This window comes from Hyperolius riggenbachi, chromosome 2 (assembly GCF_040937935.1).
Source record: "Hyperolius riggenbachi isolate aHypRig1 chromosome 2, aHypRig1.pri, whole genome shotgun sequence".
In the NCBI taxonomy this organism is placed as follows: domain Eukaryota; kingdom Metazoa; phylum Chordata; class Amphibia; order Anura; family Hyperoliidae; genus Hyperolius; species Hyperolius riggenbachi.
Genome location: NC_090647.1, coordinates 575,117,040 through 575,144,384, shown reverse-complemented (window position 1 = coordinate 575,144,384; position 27,345 = coordinate 575,117,040). Strand labels below are relative to the sequence as shown.

Here is a 27,345-nt window from a genome sequence, read left to right as displayed (position 1 = left end):
TGTACACAGATTGGTCACAGTAGGGGGGAGTTAGTGTTACTGGTCTGTAATAAGCTGATAATGGTCACTGTACATTACAGTACACAGATTGGTTACAGTACGGGGAGTTAGTGTTACCGGCCTGTAATAAGCTGATAATGGTCACTGTACATTACTGTACACAGTTTTGGTCACAGTAGGGGGAGTTAGTGTTACCGGCCTGTAATAAAATGATAATGGTCACTGTACATTACTGTACACAGATTGGTCACAGTAGTGGGGAGTTAGTGTTACTGGTCTGTAATAAGCTGATAATGGTCACTGTACATTACAGTACACGGATTGGTTACAGTACAGGGAGTTAGTGTTACCGGCCTGTAATAAGCTGATAATGGTCACTGTACATTACTGTACACAGATTGGTCACAGTAGGGAGGAGTTAGTGTTACTGGTCTGTAATAAGCTGATAATGGTCACTGTACATTACAGTACACAGATTGTTTACAGTACGGGGAGTTAGTGTTACCGGCCTGTAATAAGCTGATAATGGTCTCTGTACATTACTGTACACAGATTGGTCTCAGTAGGGGGGAGTTAGTGTTACTGGCCTGTAATAAGCTGATAATGGTCACTGTACATTACTGTACACAGATTGGTCTCAGTAGAGGGAGTTAGTGTTACTGGCCTGTAATAAGCTGTTAATGGTCACTGTACATTACTGTACACAGATTGGTCGCAGTAGGGGGGAGTTAGTGTTACTGGTCTGTAATAAGCTGATAATGATCACTGTACATTACTGTACACAGACTGGTCACAGTAGGGGGGAGTTAGTGTTACTGGCCTGTAATAAGATGATAATGGTTACTGTACATTACTGTACACAGATTGGTCACAGTAGGGGGAGTTAGTGTTACTGGCCTGTAATAAGCTGATAATGGTCACTGTACATTGCTGTACACAGATTGGTCACAGTAGAGAGGAGTTAGTGTTACTGGTCTGTAATAAGCTGATAATGGTCACTGTACATTACAGTACACAGATTGTTTACAGTACGGGGAGTTAGTGTTACCGGCCTGTAATAAGCTGATAATGGTCACTGTACATTACTCTACACAGATTGGTCACAGTAGGGGGTGATTTAGTGTTACTGTCCTGTAATATGCTGATAATGGTTACTGTACATTACTGTACACAGATTGGTCACATTAGGGGGAGTTAGTGATACTGGCCTGTAATAAGCTGACAATGGTCACTGTACATTACTGTACACAGATTGGTCACAGTAGGGAGAGTTAGTGTTACTGACCTGTAATAAGCTGATAATGGTCTCTGTACATTACTGTACACAGATTGGTCACAGTAGGGGGGAGTTAGTGTTACCGGCCTGTAATAAGCTGATAATGGTCACTGTACATTACTGTACACAGATTGGTCACAGTAGGGGGGAGTTAGTGTTACTGGCCTGTAATAAGCTGATAATGGTCACTACATTACTGTACACAGATTGGTCACAGTAGGGGGGAGTTAGTGTTACCGGCCTGTAATAAGCTGATAATGGTCACTGTACATTACTGTACACGGATTGGTCACAGTAGGGGGAGTTAGTGTTACCGGCCTGTAATAAGCTGATAATGGTCACTGTACATTACTGTACACAGATTGGTCACAGTATGGGGGAGTTCTTCTTATCCTCCTCCTCCTCCTTCTTCTTCTTCTCCATCTTCTGCTTCATTTTCTTATTATAAATCTTCCGATTGTACCCAACCAAATTTTTTTTCCTTTAGAATGTTTTTTTTTTTTTTTTTTCATTTTTCTGCAACAGCATAGCTAAATTTGTGGCGTAATAGCTAGTGGCACATGGCGGCAGCACCTTATTCTGTGGGCCCTGGTGTTGGGAGCACAGACAGCAGAAGGTTAAAGCAGCAACAGTAGGAGGAGGAATAACATGTGGCAGCAGGCAATATAATAGACCTCAGCACCTAGCGGTGGTACCATGGCTGTAATAAACACCAAGAATACAGCAGGAGGTTCTAGACAGCGGTCGTGAAGCCCACATTGTGTCCAATACACAACTGGGACAGCTCAGTTTTCAACCCAGACACCTCAGAATTTTTTTTTTTTTTATCAACAACAAAATATAGCGTAATAGCTAGTGGCGCATGGCAGCAGCACCTTATTCTGTGGGCCCTGGCATTGGGAGCACAGACGTTAAAGCAGTAGCAGCAGGAGGAGGAGTAACCTGTGGCAGCATACAATATAATAGGCCATGGCACCTAGCGGTGGAACCCTGGTTGAAATTAAGTAGCGGGAGGTTCCAGACTGCAGTCCTGAAGCCCACATTGTGTCCAATACACAACTGGGACAGCACAGTTTTCAACCCAGACACCTCAGAAATTATTTTTTTCTACAACACAAAATAGCTATTGTAGTGGCGTGATAGCTAGTGGCGCATGGCAGCAGCGAATAATTCTTTGGACCCTGGCAGTGGAAGCACAGACAACAGGAGGTGAAAGCAGGAGGAGGAGGAGAAGGAGTAACATGTGGCAGTAGGCAATAATAGGCCATGGCACCTAGCGGTGGTACCATGCTGTAAATATAACACCAAGAAAACAGCAGGAGGTTCCAGACAGCGGTTGTGAAGCCCACATTGTGTCCAATACACAATTGTGACAGCACAGTTTTCAACCCGGACACGTCTAAATTTTTTTTTTTTTTTAACAACAACAAAATATATAGCTATTGTAGTGGCATAATAGCTAGTGGCGCATGGCAGCAGCGCATAATTCTGTGGAACCTGGCGGTGGGAGCACAGACAGCAGGAGGTTAAATGCAGCAGCAGGAGGAGGAGTGACGAGTGGCAGCAGGCAATAATAGGCCATGGCACCTAGCAGTGATACCACAGCACATACAAAAATAAACAACCGTGATGTTCCAGGAAGTGGTTGTACAGCCACAGTTGGGTTCTCCCCACAAGTTGGACAGCACAGTTTGCATCCCAGACACCTTACAATTTTTTTTTTTTTACACAATTACAGTAGTAGCTATTTTGATGGTGTAAAAGCTAGTGGCAGCAGTGCATAATAGAGTGGACCCTGGCGGTGGGAACACAGACAGCAGGAAGTTAAATGCAACAGCAGGAGGGGTAACATACATGGCAGCATAGGCCATGACACCTAGCGGTGGTACCACAGCACCTAAAAAAAACAGGCCAAAAATAGCAGGAGACTGAAGGTTGGTGTGCAAAAAAAAAACATTCCCAGCCGCCTCATGTCCCCCTCTCGCCGACAACAGGGGCCAGGAACGTGCCTTCAGTCCAGGCCTGGTTGATCTTTAGGAAGGTGAGTCTGTCCACAGACTCTGGGGACAGACGAGAGTGCTTCTCTGTGACCACGTCACCGGCCGCACTGAAGCACCCATCAGACAGCACACTGGAAAAGGGGCAAGCCAAGACTTTCAGGGCATACTGCGCCAGCTCCCTCCAGAACTCCAAGCGCTTGACCCAGTACTCCACGGGGTCCACAGGGGCCTCGGTGTCAAGCCCGCTGAAGGACCCCGTGTAGTCTGCCACCATCCGGAGTCTGCAACTCCCTTGTTTGCTGCTCAGGGTCTCCAGCAGGCAGGAACTGACCTACCTTCCCATTCAGCCATGGGACCAGGATCATGCTGATCCAGATTTCCTCCCAAGCACGCATCTGCTTCACCCTGGGGTCCCTGCGCAGGCACCGCAGCATGTGTGCTGCCATGGGGAACAGATTGGACACAGCAAAGACATCAGGGTTGTCGGCAATGCTGTCCTCTGGCCCCTGAGCCTCATCCTGCCCTCTCCACCCTCACACCACTGCAGCTGCGCTCTGCTGTTCTTCCTCATCAGCAACGTCAGGGACCTCCTCCTCCTCCTCCAACAACTCAAAGTTCTCCTCAGAGGTGGACTGCGCAGTCGCCTACTTATCCAGCTGGGTCAGGGCCTCCTCTCCCTCTTCCATCAGATCAAACAGGGCTCTGTCCAGCAGACGAACCATGGGCACTCACTGGCAGAGGGTTGCCCATTCCCGGCTCACCATGTTGGTTCCCTGCAGGAAGGGAGCCAACACCAAGCACACCTGCTGCATCTGCCCCCACTGTGCGTTGGTGAGGGCCTGGAGGCTGGTGGTGCCGGAAACATTGGCATCAACGATGTGACGGCTGACAGCCCTCCTCTGCTAAACCAGCCGCTCCAACATCATCAGGGTGGAATTCCAGCGAGTTGGTACATCGATGACAAGCCGGTGTAGTGGCAGGCCCTCGCGCTGCTGCAGGTCGGCCAGGTTTGCTGAGGCACCGGCAGAGCGGCGGGAGTGGCGCACAATTTTCCTAGCCGCTTCCAACAGATTGTCCATCCCCTAGTAGGTGTGCAGGAACAGCTGCACCACCAGGTTCAGGACGTAGGCTAAGCAGGGGACGTGGGTCAAGTGTCCCCTGGTGATGGCAGACAGCAGGTTGGCCGCATTGTCGGACACCACCAATCCAAATCTGAGGCCTCTGGTGGTCAGCCACCTCTTCTCCTGCTCCCTGAGGTTGAGAAGAACTTTGGCTGCCGTCAGTTTGGTCTTCCCCAGGCTGACCATCTCCAGCAGTGCTTGGCTGTGGCGGGCCTTTACGCTGCTGCTGAGGCAGGAACGCTTGGCAGCAGGTGTGCCGGAGGAGAGACCTGGATCAGAGGAGCCTGCTGCATCTCCCCTGACCCCACGGGGTGGCACCACCCACTGGGCTGCTGCTGTGCCCGATGATGGACCTGCTGCTGCTGCTTCCTCATCCACTTCCACCAGGCTGACCGAGTGAGCCGTGAAGGACAGGTAGCGGTCTATCCTGAAACGGCTGCTCCAGGAGTCCATGGTGACATGGACCCACTCACTCATGGCGTTATTGAGCAAATGGGCCACGTTCGCCAACACAAACTGGTGCAGTGCTGGGATCGCTGTGTGGGAGAAGTAGTGGCGGCTGGGGATACGCCACTCCGGGATCCCATACTGCAGGAGCGCTCTCATGTCACTCCCCACCTGTACAAAGGAGTATGGCAGGAGCTGGGAGCACATAGCCCGGGCAAGCAACTCGTTCAGCGCATGGATGCGCCTGAGGCCGGGAGGCAGAGCCTTGGTCACACCAGGAAAGGACTTGCTGAGCAGGGTCTGGCAGCGTTTGCTTACACGGGAGGATGAGGAGGCCCCTGTGGAGGGAGCAGAGGAGGCCACTGAGGACTGGCTGCACTAACCAGCCTCAATCGCGACAGGAGTGACAGAGGGAGGGGGGGGGAGCAGTGCGTTTCTGCGCTCCTGCTGCTGATACTGGATGAGCAGGACGGCGGGGTGCTGCTGTTGAAGGCTGTGCAGTGGGTCTCCTGCTCTGACCACTGCCTGCGCCACTGTCCTTCACCCTCTGAAACCCCTGGAAGTCATGAAAATGCCTGGTCTGCAAGTGGGTCTGCAGGCTCGAGGTACCCATCTTGGCCGGATCACGACCTCTTCTCAGGCTGGCCCTGCAACTGTTGCAAATTGAACGTCTCTCATCCGTGTCACACACATGGAAATAACGCCAGATTGGGGATGTGAACTGCCCCCTCCGGCTTGAGGGCTGAGCTTTTCTCCCTGTGGCAGGAGGTTGACTGGTGCGGGTGGTGGTAGCGGCTGAAGCAGCAGGCTGTGGCTCCTGCCTTCCATGCCCTCTGTTGGCCCTGCCCCTGGTTGCCATGCTGCTGCGCCTCTATGCCAGAGCCACCTCCTCCTCCTCTGAGCTGCCTTCACCCAACTGTGGCACATAGGGACGGTCCCGCACCTCATCATCATTGCCAAACAGCTCCTCTTAACCCCCAACCACCTCTTCTGCCCCAACATCCCCTGGATCAGGCCCCTCCTCCTCATGAAAATCAGGTTGTTGTTCACCGACAACAACCTCCTCCATCTCAAACTCCTTCTCCTCCTTGCATGTCCCCATCATCTCCTCCTCAAACTCTGCCACAGCAGCCCTCAAGTCGCTCGTGGTTCTTGGGGCAAGCAGCAAGCTCAGTGAGGGCAGGCTGGCTGCTGGGGTCGACGTGACCTCAAGCGGTGGTGGTGGGCGGCTGCTGCTGGTGGTGGCACTGGTCTCGCTGGAGGTCTGGCTGGAACCGGTGGCCTGCTGCTCCGCCATCATTTCCACCACAGCCTGTGCCTGACTCTCCTCAATGGGCCGGCGACGACGACCCATCTCAAAGATGGGCGCAACACGGTGCTGCTGCACCTCTGCTTCCTCCTCCACAACTGCGGCCAGTGGCTGGCGGCGGACCAGTCACAGACCTGCCAGCAGTGGTGGCAGCAATGGCGCTGCCTCTCCTGGTGGTGCCTCTACCTCTGCCAGTCATTGTACAATAATATACAAATACAATAAGAAAAACAAAAACAAAAAAATATATATATGTATATGACGGGAACTGGGTGTAAACTTTAATAAAGAGGGGTGGGTTGGTGAAAAAAAAAAGCTAAGCTAAGTGTAGGATTACAGCTCCAGCTGGTCCCGGCACACTTGCGGATCTGACTACGGATCTGGGTGCTCCCACATATGTGATCGCACGCCAGACAAGGAACAAGTGAACAGCCAGCAGTATATATACACAGGTGTCCCCCCCAGCACCTCCCTAAGTGCTGGACCAATGAGGAGCAGCGCCAGAGTCAGCTGACCAGCCAGGTCAGCTGACTACTTCTGGCCGTCATATAACTTCTGCCTGAGTGCGCGCGCGCGCGTCACTCTAACTCCCGAGGGACTACATGTCCCAGCCACAGCAGCCCCGCTCCGCGTCTCAGCAGCGGGGGTATGCGCGCTAACCGCCGCGTCCAACGCGACGGTTTCCCCGCGCTCCGCAAGCCTCTGCACGGAGACAGCCGCCTCATGTTGTGAGGAGGCGGCTGCCTCTCCGTGTGTGTGCGCGGAAAGAGCCGCCTGCCGCTGGCTCATGGCGGCGGCTCTTCCACGTTTACTCACAAAATCCCTGCAAGACTGCTGGAACAAAAAAATTGATGGTATGGTGTAGTATATGGGGTACAAAGATAGTGGGGCCATTCTTCATCAATGGAAACCTCAAGGCCACTGGATATGTGAAATTGCTGCATGATGATGTGTTTCCCTCTTTATGCACTGAAGCTGGCACGTTCCCTGAGTTTTTCCAGCAAGATGGTGCACCACCACATTATGGGTGTCAGGTCCAAGTATTCCTAGATGAAGTGTTTCCTGGAAAGTGGATTGGTCGTCGTGGGCCAGTTGAATTGCCCCCAAGGTCTCCCGATCTGACCCCCTTAGACTTTTATCTTTGGGGTCATCTGAAGGCAGTTGTCTATGCTGTGAAGATACGAGATGTCCAGCACCTGACACTACGGATACTGGAAGCCTGTGCTGGCATTCCTCCTGCGGTGTTGCTATCAGTGTGTGAAGACTGGGAGAAGAGGGTACGGATACTGGAAGCCTGTGCTAGCATTTCTCCTGCGGTGTTGCTATCAGTGTGTGAAGAGTGGGAGAAGAGGCTACGGATACTGGAAGCCTGTGCTAGCATTTCTCCTCCCATGTTGCTATCAGTGTGTGAGGAGTGGGAGAAGAGGGTACGGATACTGGAAGCCTGTGCTGGCATTTCTCCTGCGGTGTTGCTATCAGTGCGTGAAGAGTGGGAGAAGAGGGTACGGATACTGGAAGCCTGTGCTGGCATTTCTCCTGCGGTGTTGCTATCAGTGTGTGAGGAGTGGGAGAAGAGGGTATGGATACTGGAAGCCTGTGCTGGCATTTCTCCTGCGGTGTTGCTATCAGTGTGTGAAAAATGGGAGAAGAGGGTACGGATACTGGAAGCCTGTGCTAGCATTTCTCCTGCGGTGTTGCTATCAGTGTGTGAAGAGTGGGAGAAGAGGGTACGGATACTGGAAGCCTGTGCTGGCATTTCTCCCCGGTGTTGCTATCAGTGTGTGAGGAGTGGGAGAAGAGGGTACGGATACTGGAAGCCTGTGCTAGCATTTCTCCTGCGGTGCTGCTATCAGTGTGTGAAGAGTGGGAGAAGAGGGTACGGATGCTGGAAGCCTGTGCTGGCATTTCTCCTGCGGTGTTGCTATCAGTGTGTGAGGAGTGGGAGGAGAGGGTACGGATACTGGAAGCCTGTGCTGGCATTTCTCCTGCGGTGTTGCTATCAGTGTGTGAAGAGTGGGAGAAGAGGGTACAGATACTGGAAGCCTGTGCTAGCATTTCTCCTGCGGTGTTGCTATCAGTGTGTGAGGAGTGGGAGGAGAGGGTACGGTTACTGGAAGCCTGTGCTAGCATTTCTCCTGCGGTGTTGCTATCAGTGTGTGAAGAGTGGGAGAAGAGGGTACGGATACTGGAAGCCTGTGCTGGCATTTCTCCTGCGGTGTTGCTATCAGTGTGTGAAGAGTGGGAGAAGAGGGTACGGATACTGGAAGCCTGTGCTGGCATTTCTCCTGCGGTGTTGCTATCAGTGTGTGAAGAGTGGGAGAAGAGGGTACGGATACTGGAAGCCTGTGCTGGCATTTCTCCTGCGGTGTTGCTATCAGTGTGTGAGGAGTGGGAGAAGAGGGTACAGATACTGGAAGCCTGTGCTAGCATTTCTCCTGCGGTGTTGCTATCAGTGTGTGAAGAGTGGGAGAAGAGGGTATGGATACTGGAAGCCTGTGCTGGCATTTCTCCTGCGGTGTTGCTATCAGTGTGTGCAGATTGGGAGAAGAGGGTACGGATACTGGAAGCCTGTGCTGGCATTTCTCCTGCGGTGTTGCTATCAGTGTGTGAAGAGTGGGAGAAGAGGGTACGGATACTGGAAGCCTGTGCTGGCATTTCTCCTGCGGTGTTACTATCAGTGTGTGAAGAGTGGGAGAAGAGGGTACGGATACTGGAAGCCTGTGCTGGCATTTCTCCTGCGGTGTTGCTATAAGTGTGTGAGGAGTGGGAGAAGAGGGTACAGATACTGGAAGCCTGTGCTAGCATTTCTCCTGCGGTGTTGCTATAAGTGTGTGAGGAGTGGGAGAAGAGGGTACGGATACTGGAAGCCTGTGCTGGCATTTCTCCTGCGGTGTTGCTATAAGTGTGTGAGGAGTGGGAGAAGAGGGTACAGATACTGGAAGCCTGTGCTGGCATTTCTCCTGCGGTGTTGCTATAAGTGTGTGAGGAGTGGGAGAAGAGGGTACAGATACTGGAAGCCTGTGCTAGCATTTCCCCTGTGGTGTTGCTATCAGTGTGTGAAGAGTGGGAGAAGAGGGTACGGATACTGGAAGCCTGTGCTGGCATTTCTCCTGCGGTGTTGCTATCAGTGTATGAGTAGCGGGAGAAGAGGGTATGGATACTGGAAGCCTGTACTGGCATTTCTCCTGCGGTGTTGCTATCAGTGTGTGAGGAGTGGGAGAAGAGGGTACGGATACTGGAAGCCTGTGCTGGCATTTCTCCTGCGGTGTTGCTATAAGTGTGTGAGGAGTGGGAGAAGAGGGTACGGATACTGGAAGCCTGTGCTGGCATTTCTCCTGCGGTGTTGCTATAAGTGTGTGAGGAGTGGGAGAAGAGGGTACAGATACTGGAAGCCTGTGCTAGCATTTCCCCTGTGGTGTTGCTATCAGTGTGTGAAGAGTGGGAGAAGAGGGTTGCATTGACAATCCAACACAATGGGCAGCACATTGAACACGTTTTATAAGTGGTCAGAAACTTGAAAATAACTCATGAAAGAATAAAGTTACGTTAAAACCAAGCACACCATTGTTTTTCTTGTGAAATTCCCAATAAGTCTGATGTGTCACATGACCCTCTTCCTATTGAAAAAACAAAAGTTGGATTCAAAATTGCCGACTTCAAAATGGCCGCCATGGTCACCACCCATCTTGAAAAGTTTCCCCCCTCACATATACTAATGTGCCACCAACAGGAAGTTATTATCACCAACCATTCACATTTTATTAAGGTGTATCCATATAAATGGCCCACCCTCTACATCAGAGAGCAGGGAGTATGTCACGGGGTGGAGGGCAGGGTGTACTTCACAGGAGGGGGGGGGCACGGAGCGGGAGGCGGGGAGTATGTCACAAGGGTGGGGGGGGGGGGGGTAATATGTCACAGAGTGGGGGAGCGAGGACATCATGGAGCAGGGGGGGGGGGGGGAGGTGTACGTCACAGACCGGGGGGCGAGGCTATGCATATGACCTGCTGGCGGCGCACTCTGCTGCAGGGTCATATCTGTGTATTTTTGGCATTGCAGTGTGATGTGACGGGGGCATCACTCCGCTGAAATTAGATGTAAAAGGGGCCTCAGTCAGCGCTCTCACAATTCCATATATTGCAGCAATTAGGGAGCACAGATTATCCATATCATATTGCTCTAGACTCCAGCCTGCCTTTCCTTTCATGCCTAAACAGTCATGTGTAGCAAAAGATTCCAATAACAAGAGGAAAACATATGGATGGACAGAATAACAGTATTCTCATTGCACATGAAGTGGACATAAAATAGCAATCAAAAATCTATATATATAAAATCGGATGTATGTGTGTGTGTATGTATGTGTGTATGTGCCGCGATCACTCGAAAACGCCTTGACTGATTTGAACAAAACTTGGTATACAGATCCCTTACTACCTGAGATGATATGTTCTGGAGGTATTGCCCCCCCCCCCTGCACACGTGGGCGGAGCTACAAACAGCCAATCAGATTTCACCCATTCTTGTCAATGGAAAAAATTTAAAAGGCTTCTATTCTCACAGTAATCAAGCCAGAGTCCCCACACTTGGCACAGTTGGTCACTTGGTGACCGAAGTTACAAATTCAGAAAAAGTGGGCGGAGCATAAAACAGCCAATCAAATTTCAGCCATTCATTTTAAATGGAAACTGTAAACTGCAGCCATTCTTACACTGTCAATGGCAGAGGCTTCAAACTTGCCACAGTCAGTCACTGAGTGACTGGGATTAACATTCACAAAAGTGGGTGGAGCCTACAACAGCCAATCAAAATTCATCTATTGATTTTTAAGGGGAATATTTAAACTGCTGCCATTCTTACACTGTTTATGGCAGAGGCTTCATACTTGCTACAGTTAGTCATTGGGTGACGGGTTTTAATTCACTAAAGGGGCGGAGCCACAAACAGCCAAACAGATTTATTTTCTGGATAAACTGCTTCCATTCACACAATTTTGATGCCAGGAACCTGAAAGCTCACAAACTTGGTCACTGAGTGACTGTGTGTCAAGGTTACAAAAAGTGGGTGGAGTCAAAAACAAATTTCACAGGGAAAATGTAAACTGCAGCCCTTCTTCACTGTTAATGGCAGGGCTCTCAAACTTGGGTGACTGGGATTAATATTCAGAAAAGTGGGTGGAGCCTAAGAAAGCCTTTCAAAATTCATCTGTCGATTTTCAAGGGGAATATTTAAATTGCTGCCATTCTTGCACTGTTAATGGCAGAAGCCTCAAACCTGGTACAGTTGGTCATTGGATCACTGGGGTTCAAATTCAGCAAAGGGGCGGAGCCACAAACAGCCAATCAGATTTGTTTCATTTCACTGGGATAATACAAATTATTGATGCCAAGGACCCCAAAGCTCACAAACTTGGTCATTAAGTGTTTGTGCGTTAGGGTTAGAAAACATGGGAGGAGCAACAGCAGCTAAATACATACCCGGGCAACGCTGGGTCATCAGCTAGTAGTATATAAAATGTAATAAATGTCCTCCCAGAGAAATGGGGTATATGTTAGTTCCATATGGATTAGCGGGTTATACTCACCTCTGCCCCTCTGCTCCCGGATACAATCCCATACACATGCCCCAATCTACAGGACCCCAATCTCAGGAGCCCCTCCAATGGGCCAGGGGAATAACTATCTCCACTCCCCTTCAGCCTTTATCAGTGAAGCAGCTCAGATCTATTTCCATATTCAGGTCTTTTGGCCTAAGGGCCACTCACACTTCAATATGCAGGGCGATTTTACCGCGATTAGTGGGGTAGAAATCACTGGCTTTCTTAAGCACTGTACTGCGATCGCTCAAAAATCGCGGCAAAATGTTGCATACAATAAGTTGCGATTGCCGCTAATCGTGGAAAGCCCGCGATCTGCGCCAATCGCGGCAGTGAGATCACTACCGTATAGCTACAATTGCGCTAGCGCTTTAAAAATTGCCCGCCAATCACCATCGTGTGAATGGGTTTCCATCTTTTGTGAGAGGGATCTGAGATCTGCCTTTCATTGGCTGAATTCCTAACTACATAATCTTCTCATGCAAGGCAAGGTTATTGTCAGGTGACTGGCTGCCTGTAATGAGCACAACCTTCTGCAGTTCTATGTCAGGCTGATAACTAGTGGTGGTCAGTCACCTGCCAATATCTCTGAGATGGTGCAAATTGTATGCTAATTATATGCAAAGCTATGCAGCTGCTGCCTCTTGTCCATTTCTCATCTGCATAAACTTTGCATGAACTTGGAATTCTCAGCAGCTCACTGACCCTCCCTAATGATAATTGCTCCTCCCCTCAGAATTCTCTAACAGGAAGTGATGATGTTTCTCTATTTGCAGCGCGGAGTCCCGGCATCAGGAACCTCTCAGAGGCTCGTCTCTCTGTATCCACAGACTGTACAACGGATGATGATGTCACTGGACAAGAGTCTCCTGCAGATATCCTGGTGACCCCAAATATTCCCCCAGACTCCCCTCACCTGTCTAACCCTGAGGGGCCTCATACCCAGCACAGCTCTCCCCATGCTGGAGGGTCTTATTCCTGTTCCATGTGCGGGAAATGTTTTGTATGGAAATCACATCTTGTCAGACATAAGAGATCTCACACTGGTGAGAAGCCCTATTCATGTGCTGAGTGTGGGAAATGTTTTCGGTATAAAAGGGAACTTGTCATACATGAGAGATTTCACACTGGTGAGAAGCCATATCCATGTGCTGAGTGTGGGAAATGTTTTGTGCAGAAATCACATCTTGTCAGACATGAGAGATTGCACACTGGGGAGAAGCCATATCCATGTGCTGAGTGTGGGAAATGTTTTGTGCAGAAATCACAACTTGTCAGACATGAAAGATCTCACACTGGGGAGAAACCCTATTCATGTACTGAGTGTGGGAAATGTTTTCAGTCTAAAGGGGAGCTTGTCATACATGAGAGATTTCATACTGGTGAGAAGCCATATCCATGTGCTGAGTGTGGGAAATGTTTTGTGCAGAAATCACATCTTTCCAGACATGAAAGATCTCACACTGGGGAGAAACCCTATTCATGTACTGAGTGTGGGAAATGTTTTTGGTGTAAAGGGGAGCTTGTCATACATGAGAGATTTCACACTGGTAAGAAGCCCTATTCATGTTCTGAGTGTGGGAAATGTTTTGTGCAGAAATCACAGCTTGTCAGACATGAGAGATCTCACACTGGGGAGAATCCCTATTCATGTGCTGAGTGTGGGAAAGGTTTTCAGTCTAAAGGGGAGCTTGGCCTACATGAGAGATCTCACACGGGTGAGAAGCCCTATTCATGTGCTGAGTGTGGGAAATGTTTTGTAAGGAAATCACATCTTGTCACACATGAGAGATCTCATACTGGTGAGAAGCCCTATTCATGTGCTGAGTGTGGGAAATGTTTTAGGTCTAAAGGGGAGCTTGTCCAACATGAGAGATCTCACACTGGTGAGAAGCCCTATTCATGTGCTGAGTGTGGGAAATGTTTTAGTCAGCAATCACGTCTTATCAGACATGAGAGATCTCACACTGGTGAGAAGCCCTATTCATGTGCAGAGTGTGGGAAATGTTATGCTCACAAATCACAACTTATCATACATGAGAGATCTCACACTGGTGAAAAGCCCTATTCATGTGCTGAGTGTGGGAAATGTTTTCGGTCTAAAAGGGATCTTGTCCAACATGAGAGAATTCACACTGGTAAGAAGCCCTATTCATGTTCTGAGTGTGGGAAATGTTTTATAAGGATATCACAACTTGTCACACATGAGAGATCTCATACTGGTGAGAAACCCTATTCATGTGCTGAGTGTGGGAAAAGTTTTCGGTCTAAAGGGGATCTTGTCCAACATGAAAGATCCCACACTGGTGAGAAGCCCTAGAAGGCAGGATAAAGCTGATATGTGGGATGGGTTTTGTTGTGTTAGTATTTTCCTCCACCCTGCTCTGGCATTGGGTAGAATGGTGCTATACACTGGAGGTTCCATAATAAGGCTGTGAAGCAGAGGAGATATGCCAGGCAGCAGGATAAAGCTGATATGTGGGATGGTTACTGTTGTGTTAGTATTTCCCCCACCCTGCTCTGGCATTGGGTAGAATGGTGCTATACGCTGGAGGTTACATAATAAGGCTGTGAAGCAGAGGAGATATGCCAGGCAGCAGGATAAAGCTGATATGTGGGATGGGTCCTGTTGGGTTAGTATTTCCCCCACCCTGCTCTGGCATTGGGTAGAATGGTGCTATACGCTGGAGGTGCCATAATAAGGCTGTGAAGCAGAGGAGATATGCCAGGCAGCAGGATAAAGCTGATATGTGGGATGGTTACTGTTGTGTTAGTATTTCCCCCACCCTGCTCTGGCATTGGGTAGAATGGTGCTATACGCTGGAGGTTCCATAATAAGGCTGTGAAGCAGAGGAGATATGCCAGGCGGCAGGATAAAGCTGATATGTGGGATGGTTACTGTTGTATTAGTATTTCCCCCACCCTGCTCTGGCATTGGGTAGAATGGTGCTATACGCTGGAGGTTACATAATAAGGCTGTGAAGCAGAGGAGATATGCCAGGCAGCAGGATAAAGCTGATATGTGGGATGGTTACTGTTGTGTTAGTATTTCCCCCACCCTGCTCTGGCATTGGGTAGAATGGTGCTATACGCTGGAGGTTACATAATAAGGCTGTGAAGCAGAGGAGATATGCCAGGCAGCAGGATAAAGCTGATATGTGGGATGGTTACTGTTGTGTTAGTATTTCCCCCACCCTGCTCTGGCATTGGGTAGAATGGTGCTATACGCTGAAGGTAACATAATAAGGCTGTGAAGCAGAGGGGATATGCCAGGCAGCAGGATAAAGCTGATATGTGGGATGGTACTGTTGTGTTAGTATTTCCCCCACCCTGCTCTGGCATTGGGTAGAATGGTGCTATATGCTGGAGGTAACATAATAAGGCTGTGAAGCAGAGGAGATATGCCAGGCAGCAGGATAAAGCTGATATGTGGGATGGTTACTGTTGTGTTAGTATTTCCCCCACCCTGCTCTGGCATTGGGTAGAATGGTGCTATACGCTGAAGGTAACATAATAAGGCTGTGAAGCAGAGGGGATATGCCAGGCAGCAGGATAAAGCTGATATGTGGGATGGTTACTGTTGTGTTAGTATTTCCCCCACCCTGCTCTGGCATTGGGTAGAATGGTGCTATACGCTGGAGGTTACATAATAAGGCTGTGAAGCAGAGGGGATATGCCAGGCAGCAGGATAAAGCTGATATGTGGGATGGGTACTGGTGTTAGTATTTCCCCCACCCTGCTCTGGCATTGGGTAGAATGGTGCTATACGCTGGAGGTAACATAATAAGGCTGTGAAGCAGAGGAGATATGCCAGGCAGCAGGATAAAGCTGATATGTGGGATGAGTTCTGTTGTGTTAGTATTTCCCCCACCCTGCTCTGGCATTGGGTAGAATGGTGCTATACGCTGGAGGTAACATAATAAGGCTGTGAAGCAGAGGAGATATGCCAGGCAGCAGGATAAAGCTGATATGTGGGATGAGTTCTGTTGTGTTAGTATTTCCCCCACCCTGCTCTGGCATTGGGTAGAATGGTGCTATACGCTGGAGGTTACATAATAAGGCTGTGAAGCAGAGGAGATATGCCAGGCAGCAGGATAAAGCTGATATGTGGGATGGGTTCTGTTGTATTAGTATTTCCCCCACCCTGCTCTGGCATTGGGTAGAATGGTGCTATACGCTGGAGGTTCCATAATAAGGCTGTGAAGCAGAGGAGATATGCCAGGCAGCAGGATAAAGCTGATATGTGGGATGGGTTCTGTTGTGTTAGTATTTTAGTTTATTCTCATTTATATCAATGTGCAGTACAGTAAAGGTGTGGAATGATATCTTTAATCTCTTCCCAACTGCCGCATTATATACATACGCCCCTAAATACTTCACTTCTGCACCAGGGATATATACACACACACACACATTGGGCTCGATTCACAAAGCGGTGCTAACCCAGTTAGAGACTTTAGGCGTAATAACCATTGCACCACGCTGGTGAAAAGCCAGTTTAGGCGTGATAAGTTTAGGCATGATAAGTTTAGATGAGTTTAGATCGCGTGCAAAGTCCCGCACGCAAAGCAGCGCCATTAAAATCTATGCGAAGTGCACCAGACTTTGCTAGCGCAAAACTTTTGATCAGCTGTGCACTGCGGTGCTAACCCAGTTGGTGCTTAAACTTATCATGCCTAAACTTATCACACCTAAACTTATTATGCCTAAACTTATCACACCTAAACTTATCACACCTAAACTTATCATGCCTGAACTGAGTTTAGGCATGATAAAGGGCTTTTCACTAGCGTGCTAACTGTTAGCACCGCTTTGTGAATCAGGCCCAAAGTCTCTAACTGGGTTAGCACCGCTGTGTGCTAACCGCCGTTGGAGAGTCTATTAGGGATAATTTGTGCACAACTTATGCTGAAGCTAACGCCCCCTTTACTGTACCTGTTTTGAATGCAAGGTGTGTAACCTGCCCGTTATTCGAGCTCTGCATACTTGTGCAGGTAGTCAATTCAGGTGCAGCGTCTGTTTGGAAGCGCTGCCATTTCCTTCTGCTGTACAAAACTTATCACACCTAAACTTATCATGCCTAATCTTATCACAACTAAACTTATCATGCCTAAACTTATCACACCTAAACTTATCACACCTAAACTTATCACACCTAAACTTATCACACCTAGGGCTCGATTCACAAAGCGGTGCTAACCCAGTTAGCACGCCTAAAAGACTTTAGGCATGATAACCATTGCACCATGCTGGTGAAAAGCCAGTTTAGGCGTGATAAGTTTAGGCATGATAAGTTTAGGTGTGATAAGTTTAGGCATGATAAGTTTAGATAAGTTTAGATCGCTTGCAAAGTCCCGCACGCAAAGCAGCGCCATTAAACTTTATACAAAGTGCACCAGTCTTTGCTAGCGTAAAGCTTTTGATCAGCTGTGCACTGCGGTGCTAACGCAGTTGGCGCTTAAACTTAGCATGCCTAAACTTATCACACCTAAACTTATCATGCCTAAACTTATCACACCTAAACTTATCACACCTAAACTTATCATGCCTAAACTGAGTTTAGGCATGATAAAGGGCTTTTCACCAGGGTGCTAACTGTTAGCACCGCTTTGTGAATCGAGCCCCTAAACTTATCACGCCTAAACTTATCATGCCTAAACTTATCACACCTAAACTTATCATGCCTAAACTTATCATGCCTAAACTTATCATGCCTAAACTTATCATGCCTAAACTTATCATGCCTAAACTTATCATGCCTAAACTTATCACGCCTAAACTTATCACGCCTAAACTTATCACGCCTAAACTTATCACGCCTAAACTTATCACGCCTAAACTTATCACGCCTAAACTTATCACGCCTAAACTTATCACGCCTAAACTTATCATGCCTAAACTTATCACACCTAAACTTATCATGCCTAAACTGAGTTTAGGCATGATAAAGGGCATTTCACCAGCGTGCTAACTGTTAGCACCACTTTGTGAATCAGGCCCATTGTGTTTACAAGCCACCACGAGCGATCACGCACCTGCACCCTCCCGTCACCTCCAGTTAGTGACAGGGCTGTGGAGTCGGAGCAAATTTTTGGGTACCCGGAGTCGGGGAAAAATTGCACCAACTCCTTATGAACTTAAACTGTAATTAAAAGAGAAAATATGATAAAATGTTCTATTTCTCAGATTATAGTCATCATAAATACCTTATATATATACACAATAATAGCAGTGTTTAATCCACAAAAATGAAATAAACCAATCACAAAATAGTTACTAAATATTTACTTGTGCTGCTGCAATAAAGCAGTCACCGTATTTTTAATGTCAGATACACATACAGTGGTGTGAAAAACTATTTGCCCCCTTCCTGATTTCTTATTCTTTTGCATGTTTGTCACACTTAAATGTTTCTGCTCATCAAAAACCGTTAACTATTAGTCAAAGATAACATAATTGAACACAAAATGCAGTTTTAAATGATGGTTTTTATTATTTAGTGAGGAAAAAAAACTTAAAACCTGCATGGCCCTGTGTGAAAAAGAAATTGCCCCCTGAACCTAATAACTGGTTGGGCCACCCTTAGCAGCAATAACTGCAATCAAGCGTTTGCGATAACTTGCAACGAGTCTTTTACAGCGCTCTGGAGGACTTTTGGCCCACTCATCTTTGCAGAATTGTTGTAATTCGGCTTTATTTGAGGGTTTTCTAGCATGAACCGCCTTTTTAAGGTCATGCCACAACATCTCAATAGGATTCAGGTCAGGACTTTGACTAGGCCACGCCAAAGTCTTCATTTTGTTTTTCTTCAGCCATTCAGAGGTGGATTTGCTGGTGTGTTTTGGGTCATTGTCCTGCTGCAGCACCCAAGATCGCTTCAGCTTGAGTTGACAAACAGATGGCCGGACATTCTCCTTCAGGATTTTTTGGTAGACAGTAGAATTCATGGTTCAATTTATCACAGCAAGCCTTCCAGGTCCTGAAGCAGCAAAACAACCCCAGACCATCACACTATCACCACCATATTTTACTGTTGGTATGATGTTCTTTTGCTGAAATGCTGTGTTACTTCTATGCCAGATGTAACGGGACACGCACCTTCCAAAAAGTTCAACTTTTGTCTTGTCGGTCCATTAGGTATTTTCCCAAAAGTCTTGGCAATCATTGAAATTTTTTTTAGCAAAATTGAGACGAGCCTTTGTTCTTTTTGCTTAAAAGTGGTTTGCGCCTTGGATATCTGCCATGCAGGCCGTGTTTGCCCAGTCTCTTTCTTATGGTGGAGTCGTGAACAATGACCTTAATTGAGGCAAGTGAGGCCTGCAGTTCTTTAGATGTTGTCCTGGGGTCTTTTGTGGCCTCTCGGATGAGTTTTCTCTGCGCTCTTGGGGTAATATTGGTCGGCCGGCCACTCCTGGGAAGGTTCATCACTGTTCCATGTTTTTGCCATTTGTGGATAATGGCTCTCACTGTGGTTCGCTGGAGTCCCAAAGCTTTAGAAATGGCTTTATAACCTTTACCAGACTGATAGATCTCAATTACAGTACTTTTGTTCTCATTCGTTCCTGAATTTCTTTGGATCTTGGCATGATGTCTATCTTTTGAGGTGCTTTTGGTCTACTTCTCTGTGTCAGATAGCTCCTATTTAAGTGATTTCTTGATTGAAACAGGTGTGGCAGTAATCAGGCCTGGGGGTGACTACAGAAATTGAACTCAGGTGTGATAAACCACAGTTAAGTTATTTTTTAACAAGGGGGGCAATTTCTTTTTCACACAGGGCCATGTAGGTTTTGAGTTTTTTTTCTCACTAAATAATAAAAACCATCATTTAAAACTGCATTTTGTGTTCAATTATGTTATCTTTGACTAATAGTTAACGGTTTTTGATGAGCAGAAACATTTAAGTGTGACAAACATGCAAAAGAATAAGAAATCAGGAAGGGGGCAAATAGTTTTTCACACCACTGTATCTAATTGTGGATCAATTTGGAAGGTTGGAGGCGCCCAATTGGATTAAATACTAGATCTTCAAATTGAAGAAGATCATACGTAAGAAGAGATATTCATTAAAGTCAAAATTTCTTCATAAAATGCATTACACCCGGAGCTCCCCCTTGTGGCTGTAGCGGCAATAGCAGGATGGAGGCAAAACATTGAAGGAGATTTCTGCACTCATTTCACCTGAGGAAGCGGCTTATGCCGAGAAACGCGTTGTCATAGTGCTGTTCGCAATCAATAAATGAAATTATATTTTATTGATTTTTTTTAAGAAATTTTGATTTTATTTAAGGAATATCTCTTCTTACTTATGATCTCCTTCAATTTGAAGATCTAGGGCCTGATTCACAAAGTGGTGCTAACAGTTAGCACGCTGGTGAAAAGCCCTTTATCACGCCTAAACTCAGTTTAGGTGTGATAAGTTTAGGTGTGATAAGTTTAGGTGTGATAAGTTTAGGTGTGATAAGTTTAGGTGTGATAAGTTTAGGTGTGATAAGTTTAGGCATGATAAGTTTAGGCATGATAAGTTTAAGCACCAACTGCGTTAGCACCGCAGTGCACAGCTGATCAAAAGTTGTGCGCTAGCAAAGTCTGGTGCACTTCGTATAGAGTTTAATGGCACTGCTTTGCGTGCGGGACTTTGCGCGCGACCTAAACTTATCTAAACTTATCATGCCTAAACTTATCACGCCTAAACTTATCACGCCTAAACTGGCTTTTCACCAGCGTGGTGCAATGGTTATCACGCCTAATGGGCTCGATTCACAAAGCGGTGCTAACCCAGTTAGAGACTTTAGGCATGATAACCATTGCACCACACTGGTGAAAAGCCAGTTTAGGCGTGATAAGTTTAGGTGTGATAAGTTTAGGTGTGATAAGTTTAGGCATGATACGTTTAGATAACTTTAGATCGCGCACAAAGTCCCGCACGCAAAGCAGTGACATTAAACTCTATGCGACGTGCACCAGACTTTGCTAGCGCAAAACTTTTGATCAGCTGTGCACTGCGGTTCTAACCCAGTTGGTGCTTAAACTTATCATGCCTAAACTTATCACACCTAAACTTATCACGCCTAAACTTATCACGCCTAAACTTATCACGCCTAAACTTATCACACCTAAACTTATCACACCTAAACTTATCATGCCTAAACTGAGTTTAGGCATGATAAAGGGCTTTTCACTAGCGTGCTAACTGTTAGCACCGCTTTGTGAATCAGGCCCAAAGTCTCTAACTGGGTTAGCACCGCTTTGTGAATCGAGCCCCTAGTATTTAATCCAATTGGGCGCCTCCAACCTTCCAAATTGATCTATCATATCCTACCTAGTAGGACTTTTTCGTTCTCTCTTATCAGGAGAGTCGAAAATATTTTTTCATTTTTGGAGTTGCGACCGAGAATCTACGGAAAAAGGCCGAGTGGAGACGGTATTTCTCCACCTGCATATACGAGTGGTTGCCTCTTTGGAGCAACCCACCTTTGTGAGTATACTCATACTAGCCTTTTTTTACGCTGAACCAACTAAGAAGGTATTACACCAGATCGGGCTCCCGGTTGCCGGGTGTTTGTCTATTTGTCTCTTGCCAGTTTTGAATATCTAATTGTGACGGTATATATGATTTGTACACAGGCATCTGTTATATATAATAAATAACATCTCTGCTGTAAGAATAAAGCCTGATGTGTAGTTGTGTCACCAGTAGGGATGGTCAGTGATATGCAAATAATTATGCATTGATTCAAGGTTATGCAAATTTTGTATGCAAATGTATGCACTCCCTTTGCTCATGAAATCAATTAATTTGATATGTTCTTAAAATTGGATTTGGTGACTAGAAATTAAGTTACACAGTAATACATATGCGCTCCCCGCAGAGCTGTTGTGAATCCACTGAGAATGTTGTGCACATTGAACACAGAGGTGTTGTCTATCTCCTGTAAACCTAGTTCAGATCATGCATGAATAATGTGTAATAGAGGAAGAATCCCCTCATTCCCCTGCAGAGTACCTGCACATCACTCTTACATGTACCTACAGTTACATTGCCTAGGGCCTGATCCATGTTCAGATTGTGCATGAAGAATGTGTAATAGAGGAAGAATCCCCTCATTCCCCTGCAGAGTACCTGCACATCACTCTTACATGTACCCACAGTTACATTGCCTAGGGCCTGATCCATGTTCAGATTGTGCATGAAGAATGTGTGATAGAGGAGGAATCCCCTCATTCCCCTGCAGAGTACCTGCACATCACTCTTACATGTACCCACAGTTGCATTGCCTAGGGCCTGATCCATGTTCAGATTGTGCATGTAGAATGTGTAATAGAGAAAGAATCTCCTCATTCCCCTGCAGAGTACCTGCACATCACTCTTACATGTACCCACAGTCACATTGCCTAGGGCCTGATCCATGTTCAGATTGTGCATGAAGAATGTGTAATAGAGGAAGAATCCCCTCATTCTCCTGCAGAGTACCTGCATATCACTCTAACATGTACCCACACTTACATTGCCTAGGGCCTGATCCATGTTCAGATTGTGCATGAAGAATGTGTAATAGAGGAAGAATCTCCTCATTCCCCTGCAGAGTACCTGCACATCACTCTTACATGTACCCACAGTTACATTGCCTAGGGCCTGATCCATGTTCAGATTGTGCATGAAGAATGTGTAATAGAGGAAGAATCCCCTCATTCTCCTGCAGAGTACCTGCACATCACTCTTACATGTACCCACAGTTATATTGCCTAGGGCCTGATCCATGTTCAGATTGTGCATGAAGAATGTGTAATAGAGGAAGAATCCCCTCATTCTCCTGCAGAATACCTGCACATCACAGTTACATTGTCTAGGGCCTGATCCATGTTCAGATGATGCATGAAGAATGTGTAATACAGGAAGAATCCCCTCATTCCCCTGCAGAGTACCTGCACATCACTCTTACATGTACCCACAGTTACATGGCCTAGGGCCTGATCCATGTTCAGATTGTGCATGAAGAATGTGTAATAGAGGAAGAATCCCCTCATTCTCCTACAGAGTACCTGCACATCACTCTTACATGTACCCACAGTTACATGGCCTAGGGCCTGATCCATGTTTTTTTTTTTTTTTTTCCTGCCTCTACAAGTACTCTTACCAGTGACTAGTTCTGATTTTTATTCAACACCTACTCTACAGCAGTATCCTAAGTTTAGTTAAAATGCATCTCTGGTGTACATAAAACACACAGAGGTACGCTAATGCTTAGACGTTAGAGTGTCCCAGCACATTGTCTGTATAAGAGTCACTGGAAGCCCATATCAGCTGGGTTCCGGTGCATAGATCTGCTCCCTTCTACAGGTCCTTCTCAAAAAATTAGCATATTGTGATAAAGTTCATTATTTTCTGTAATGTACTGATAAACACTCTTGTTTTAATATTGATGATTTTGGCACACAGCTCTTGAAAACCCAAATTTCCTATCTCAAAAAATTAGCATATTTCATCCGACCAATAAATAAAAAGTGTTTTTAAAACAAAAAAAGTCAACCTAAACGGTTGGAGGAGGATCTGGGGGGAGGCGGGAGGATAAAGTCTCAATACGTATATACTCGAGTATAAGCCGAGAATTTAGGTCCAAAAAAGTGGGCCAACAGTGGGGGGCTCGGCTTATACTCGAGTCTAGTGCAGGACATATGTGCCCCCAAGTGCCTCCTTGTGCGTCGCCTGTGCCCTCCGCCATATGCGGGATAAATAATGATGCCTCTACAATTTAACAGAAGGTGATCCGCTCCCCCTGTCCCCCTGAGTCTCTTACCCCCGCCGGAGAGCGATGCGTCTGTTCCGGGAACAGTAACATGCAGAGCGGTATTCAGTTTTCAATCATCGGACCACGCTGCCTGAAGGAGTCTCTGCTCTATGACGCCCCTTAGTGGCGCCTTAAATTGCATGCGCTGCTGCAGGACGTCATAGAGCAGAGACTCCTTCAGGCAGCGTGGTTCGATGATTGAATACTGAATACCGCTCTGCATGTTACCGTTCCGGAACCGATGCATCGCTCTCCGGCGGGGGTAAGAGACTCAGGGGGACGGGGGGAGCGGATCACCTTCTGTTAAATTGTAGCGGCATCATTATTTAGCAGGTGTATGGCGGGGGACACTGGCGGGGGAGTCGGGGGGAACTGCTCACATACTCTTGAATTGTAGCCGCACCATTATTTATCCCGCATATGGTGGAGGGCACAGGCCAGGCACATGGAGGCACATATGTCCTGCATGCTCTGGGGGGGGCGGGGGAGAGGGGGACTCGTGGGAGAAAAAAAAATCAGCTGCACCAGAATTCCACCAGCATATGGTGGAGGGGGCATTCAGGATGTCAATCACTTGGAGTATGGGATATTGTGATTGCAGTGCTGAGGTGAGGAGGTTTTTGTGGTGTGAGGTAAACTGCCAGCATGGTATTTTGTGCTTTAACTTGGGGTTCTGAGGTGATGGTCACTGTGGTCAGTTGCTTGCCAGTTGCTTAATTTGCTTTTGTTTAGCTGCTATGGTTGTGACATTTACAGTTAATTTACCATTCATTTTGTAAACCTATTATTGCTATCTGCTAACTTTATGCTGCTTTTCCTGTGTATGATCATGGCCGGCCATGGTTTTGTGTGGCGTTATAGTTGTGGCATTTCCTGCCCCCGGCTTATACTCGGGACAACCAATTTTTCCTGTTTTTTAAGGTAAAGGTTAGGGGTCGGCCTATACTCGAGTATATACGGTAAAAAGACAGTGGGAGCCCAACATTATGGAGGGTGGAGAGGGGGGTGGGGACAGTGTAAGAAGGTTGGTAAAACTTCAAGTTGCCCATTTCATGTAAACAAAATTGGTAATTGTGGTAGTAAAAATATAAAGTGCATGGTAACCAATGCTCGGAGCCTTGCAAATAAAATAGACAAACTAGAGTTCATTCTGAATGACAAAGGCTACGACATTGTGGGAATAACCGAGACATGGATGGATGAAAGCCATGACTGGATAGCCAATTTAGGAGGATACAATGTGTTTAGGAGGGATAGAACAGGGAAAAAAGGTGGAAGGGTTTGTCTCTTTGTTAAGAATTCTCTTACAGCTGTCCTCAACGATGAGATGGAGGAAGATTGCGAAGATGTGGAGTCCGTTTGGGTAAATATTCATGGTGGAAATAAAAGTTGCCAATTGCTTATTGGGGTATGCTACAGGCCACCTCATATTAATGAAGCTGCAGAACTGCGATTACTACAGCAGATTGAAAAAGCTGCAAGTAAAAATGAGGTCATAGTTATGGGCGACTTCAACTTTCCAGACATTGACTGGAGTATTGAGGCTACCCATTCTGGTCAAAGCAGCAGATTTCTGGCAGCACTACAGGACAATTACTTGACTCAAATGGTAACTGAACCAACTAGGGGGAATGCGTTACTGGATCTGATCATTTCTAATAGACCAGATAATGTATCAAATGTGCAGGTTCAAGAACATTTGGGAAATAGTGATCACAACATGATAACGTTTAATCTGGTGACTGATAGGCCACGGGGCAGCGGGACCACTAAAACTATGAATTTTAGAAAAGCAAAGTTCAATAAACTTAGGCAGGAACTAAGTCTGGTGAACTGGGATAATGTACTACAAGGGGAGGACACTGAAGGGAAATGGCAAGCTTTTAAACTTATTCTCAATCAATATTGTAGTATGTATATCCCATATGGAAACAAAATGTCTAGGAATAAAAAAGGCCTCTATGGATGAATAGAAAGGTTAGGGATAAAATGAAGAGGAAAAAGAATGCCTATAAGGTCTTAAAACAGGAGGGGACCGAGGCTGCACAAGTTTTACAAGTACAACTCTAAAAAAAGAAAGGTTGACTGTATAGGACTCCTAAAGGATGAGGGTGGGAACTCAATGGTGGATGACCAAGGTAAGGCAGAGTTATTAAATGCTTTCTTTGCTTCTGTCTTCACAAAAGAAACAGCACTGTTGCAAATTACAGAGGCAGAAGAGTCTCAATCTTCTAACTGTAATATTAAATACTTAACGCAGGAAGAAGTGAAGGCAAGACTAAATAAATTAAAAATAGACAAGGCACCTGGCCCGGATGGCATGCATCCTCGAGTCCTAAGGGAATTAAGTTCAGTTATAGATAAACCCCTTTATCTTATCTTTTGTGACTCTCTTGCAACTGGCAGAGTCCCAGTGGATTGGCGTACAGCCCACGTTTTCCCATTATTTAAGAAGGACAAAAAATCAGATCCAGGAAATTATAGACCTGTAAGCTTAACATCCGTTGTATGCAAACTACTTGAGGGGTTACTAAGAGATACTATACATGACTTCATAGTAGAAAATAATCTGATTTCTCAGCATCAACGTGGGTTTACTAAAGACAGGTCCTGTTTGACTAACATGCTCAGCTTTTATGAGGTAGTGAATGCTAATATGGATATTGGGAATGCTGTAGATGTGATATACTTGGACTTTGCAAAGGCCTTCGACACTGTTCCCCACAGAAGTCTGGTGCAAAAGTTGAGGATGCAAGGACTGGGGAAGAGTCTGTGTGCATGGATAGGGAACTGGCTAATGGACAGAAAACAAAGAGTTGTGGTCAATGGATCGTACTCAAAATGGGAGACTGTTAGCAGTGGGGTCCCACAGGGGGTCTGTACTGGGTCCAGTGCTCTTCAATTTATTTATTAATGACCTAGTAGATGCAGTAGTGAGCAATGTTGCTATTTTTGCAGATGATACAAAATTGTGCAGAATCATCAACTCTCAGGAAGATGGTGTCATATTGCAACAGGATCTGGATAGGATGGCTATATGGGCACATACATGGCAGATGAAATTCAATGTTGAAAAATGTAAAGTCATGCATTTTGGTCGTACCAATGGTCTAGCACCATACAAAATAAATGGGATACAGTTGGGGACATCAAACTTGGAGAAGGACTTAGGAGTACTCATCGACAACAAGTTAAATAATCGTACTCAATGCCAAGCAGCTGCAGCTAAAGCGAACAAAATTTTGGGATGCATTAAAAGGGAAATAAAAACTCAAGATGCTAGCATAATATTGCCCCTGTTTAACTCTCTAGTATGGCCACATCTGGAATATGGAATTCAGTTCTGGGCACCACATTACAAAAAAGATATTGCAGTTTTAGAGCAGGTGCAGAGACGAGCAACAAAATTGATACGAGGGATGGAAGGTCTCACTTACCAAGAAAGGTTAGATAAACTGGGTTTATTTAGTCTAGAGAAAAGACGCTTTAGAGGAGATCTAATTAACATGTATAAATACATCAGAGGGCAATATAATAGCTTGGCAGATGAGCTTTTTGTCCCAAGGCCTTCTCAAAGGACTAGAGGACATGATCTGCGCATGGAGGAAAAACGTTTTAGCCATTTATTTAGGAAAGGGTTCTTTACAGTACGAGTGATTAAGATGTGGAATGCGTTGCCACAGGAAGTCGTTATGGCAAACTCTATACCTGCATTTAAAGGGGGCTTAGATGCTTTCCTTGCGTTGAAAGACATCCATGGCTACAATTACTAGGTAATGCCTAATGATGTTGATCCAGGGATTTTATCT

The 27,345-nt window shown here is 46.5% G+C and overlaps 1 protein-coding gene across 1 annotated transcript in view; it reads left to right on the top strand.

The window, feature by feature from the left end:
• Window positions 1–16,344, top strand: part of LOC137547463 (zinc finger protein 84-like) — a 20,402-nt gene extending 4,058 nt beyond the window's left edge. The window contains exon 2 of the mRNA XM_068271059.1: window positions 12,527–16,344. Coding sequence (XP_068127160.1) covers window positions 12,527–14,070 — 1,544 coding nt within the window. The 3' untranslated portion in view covers window positions 14,071–16,344. The remainder of the gene's footprint in view (window positions 1–12,526) is intronic.
• The last annotated feature ends 11,001 nt before the right edge of the window (window positions 16,345–27,345 follow it).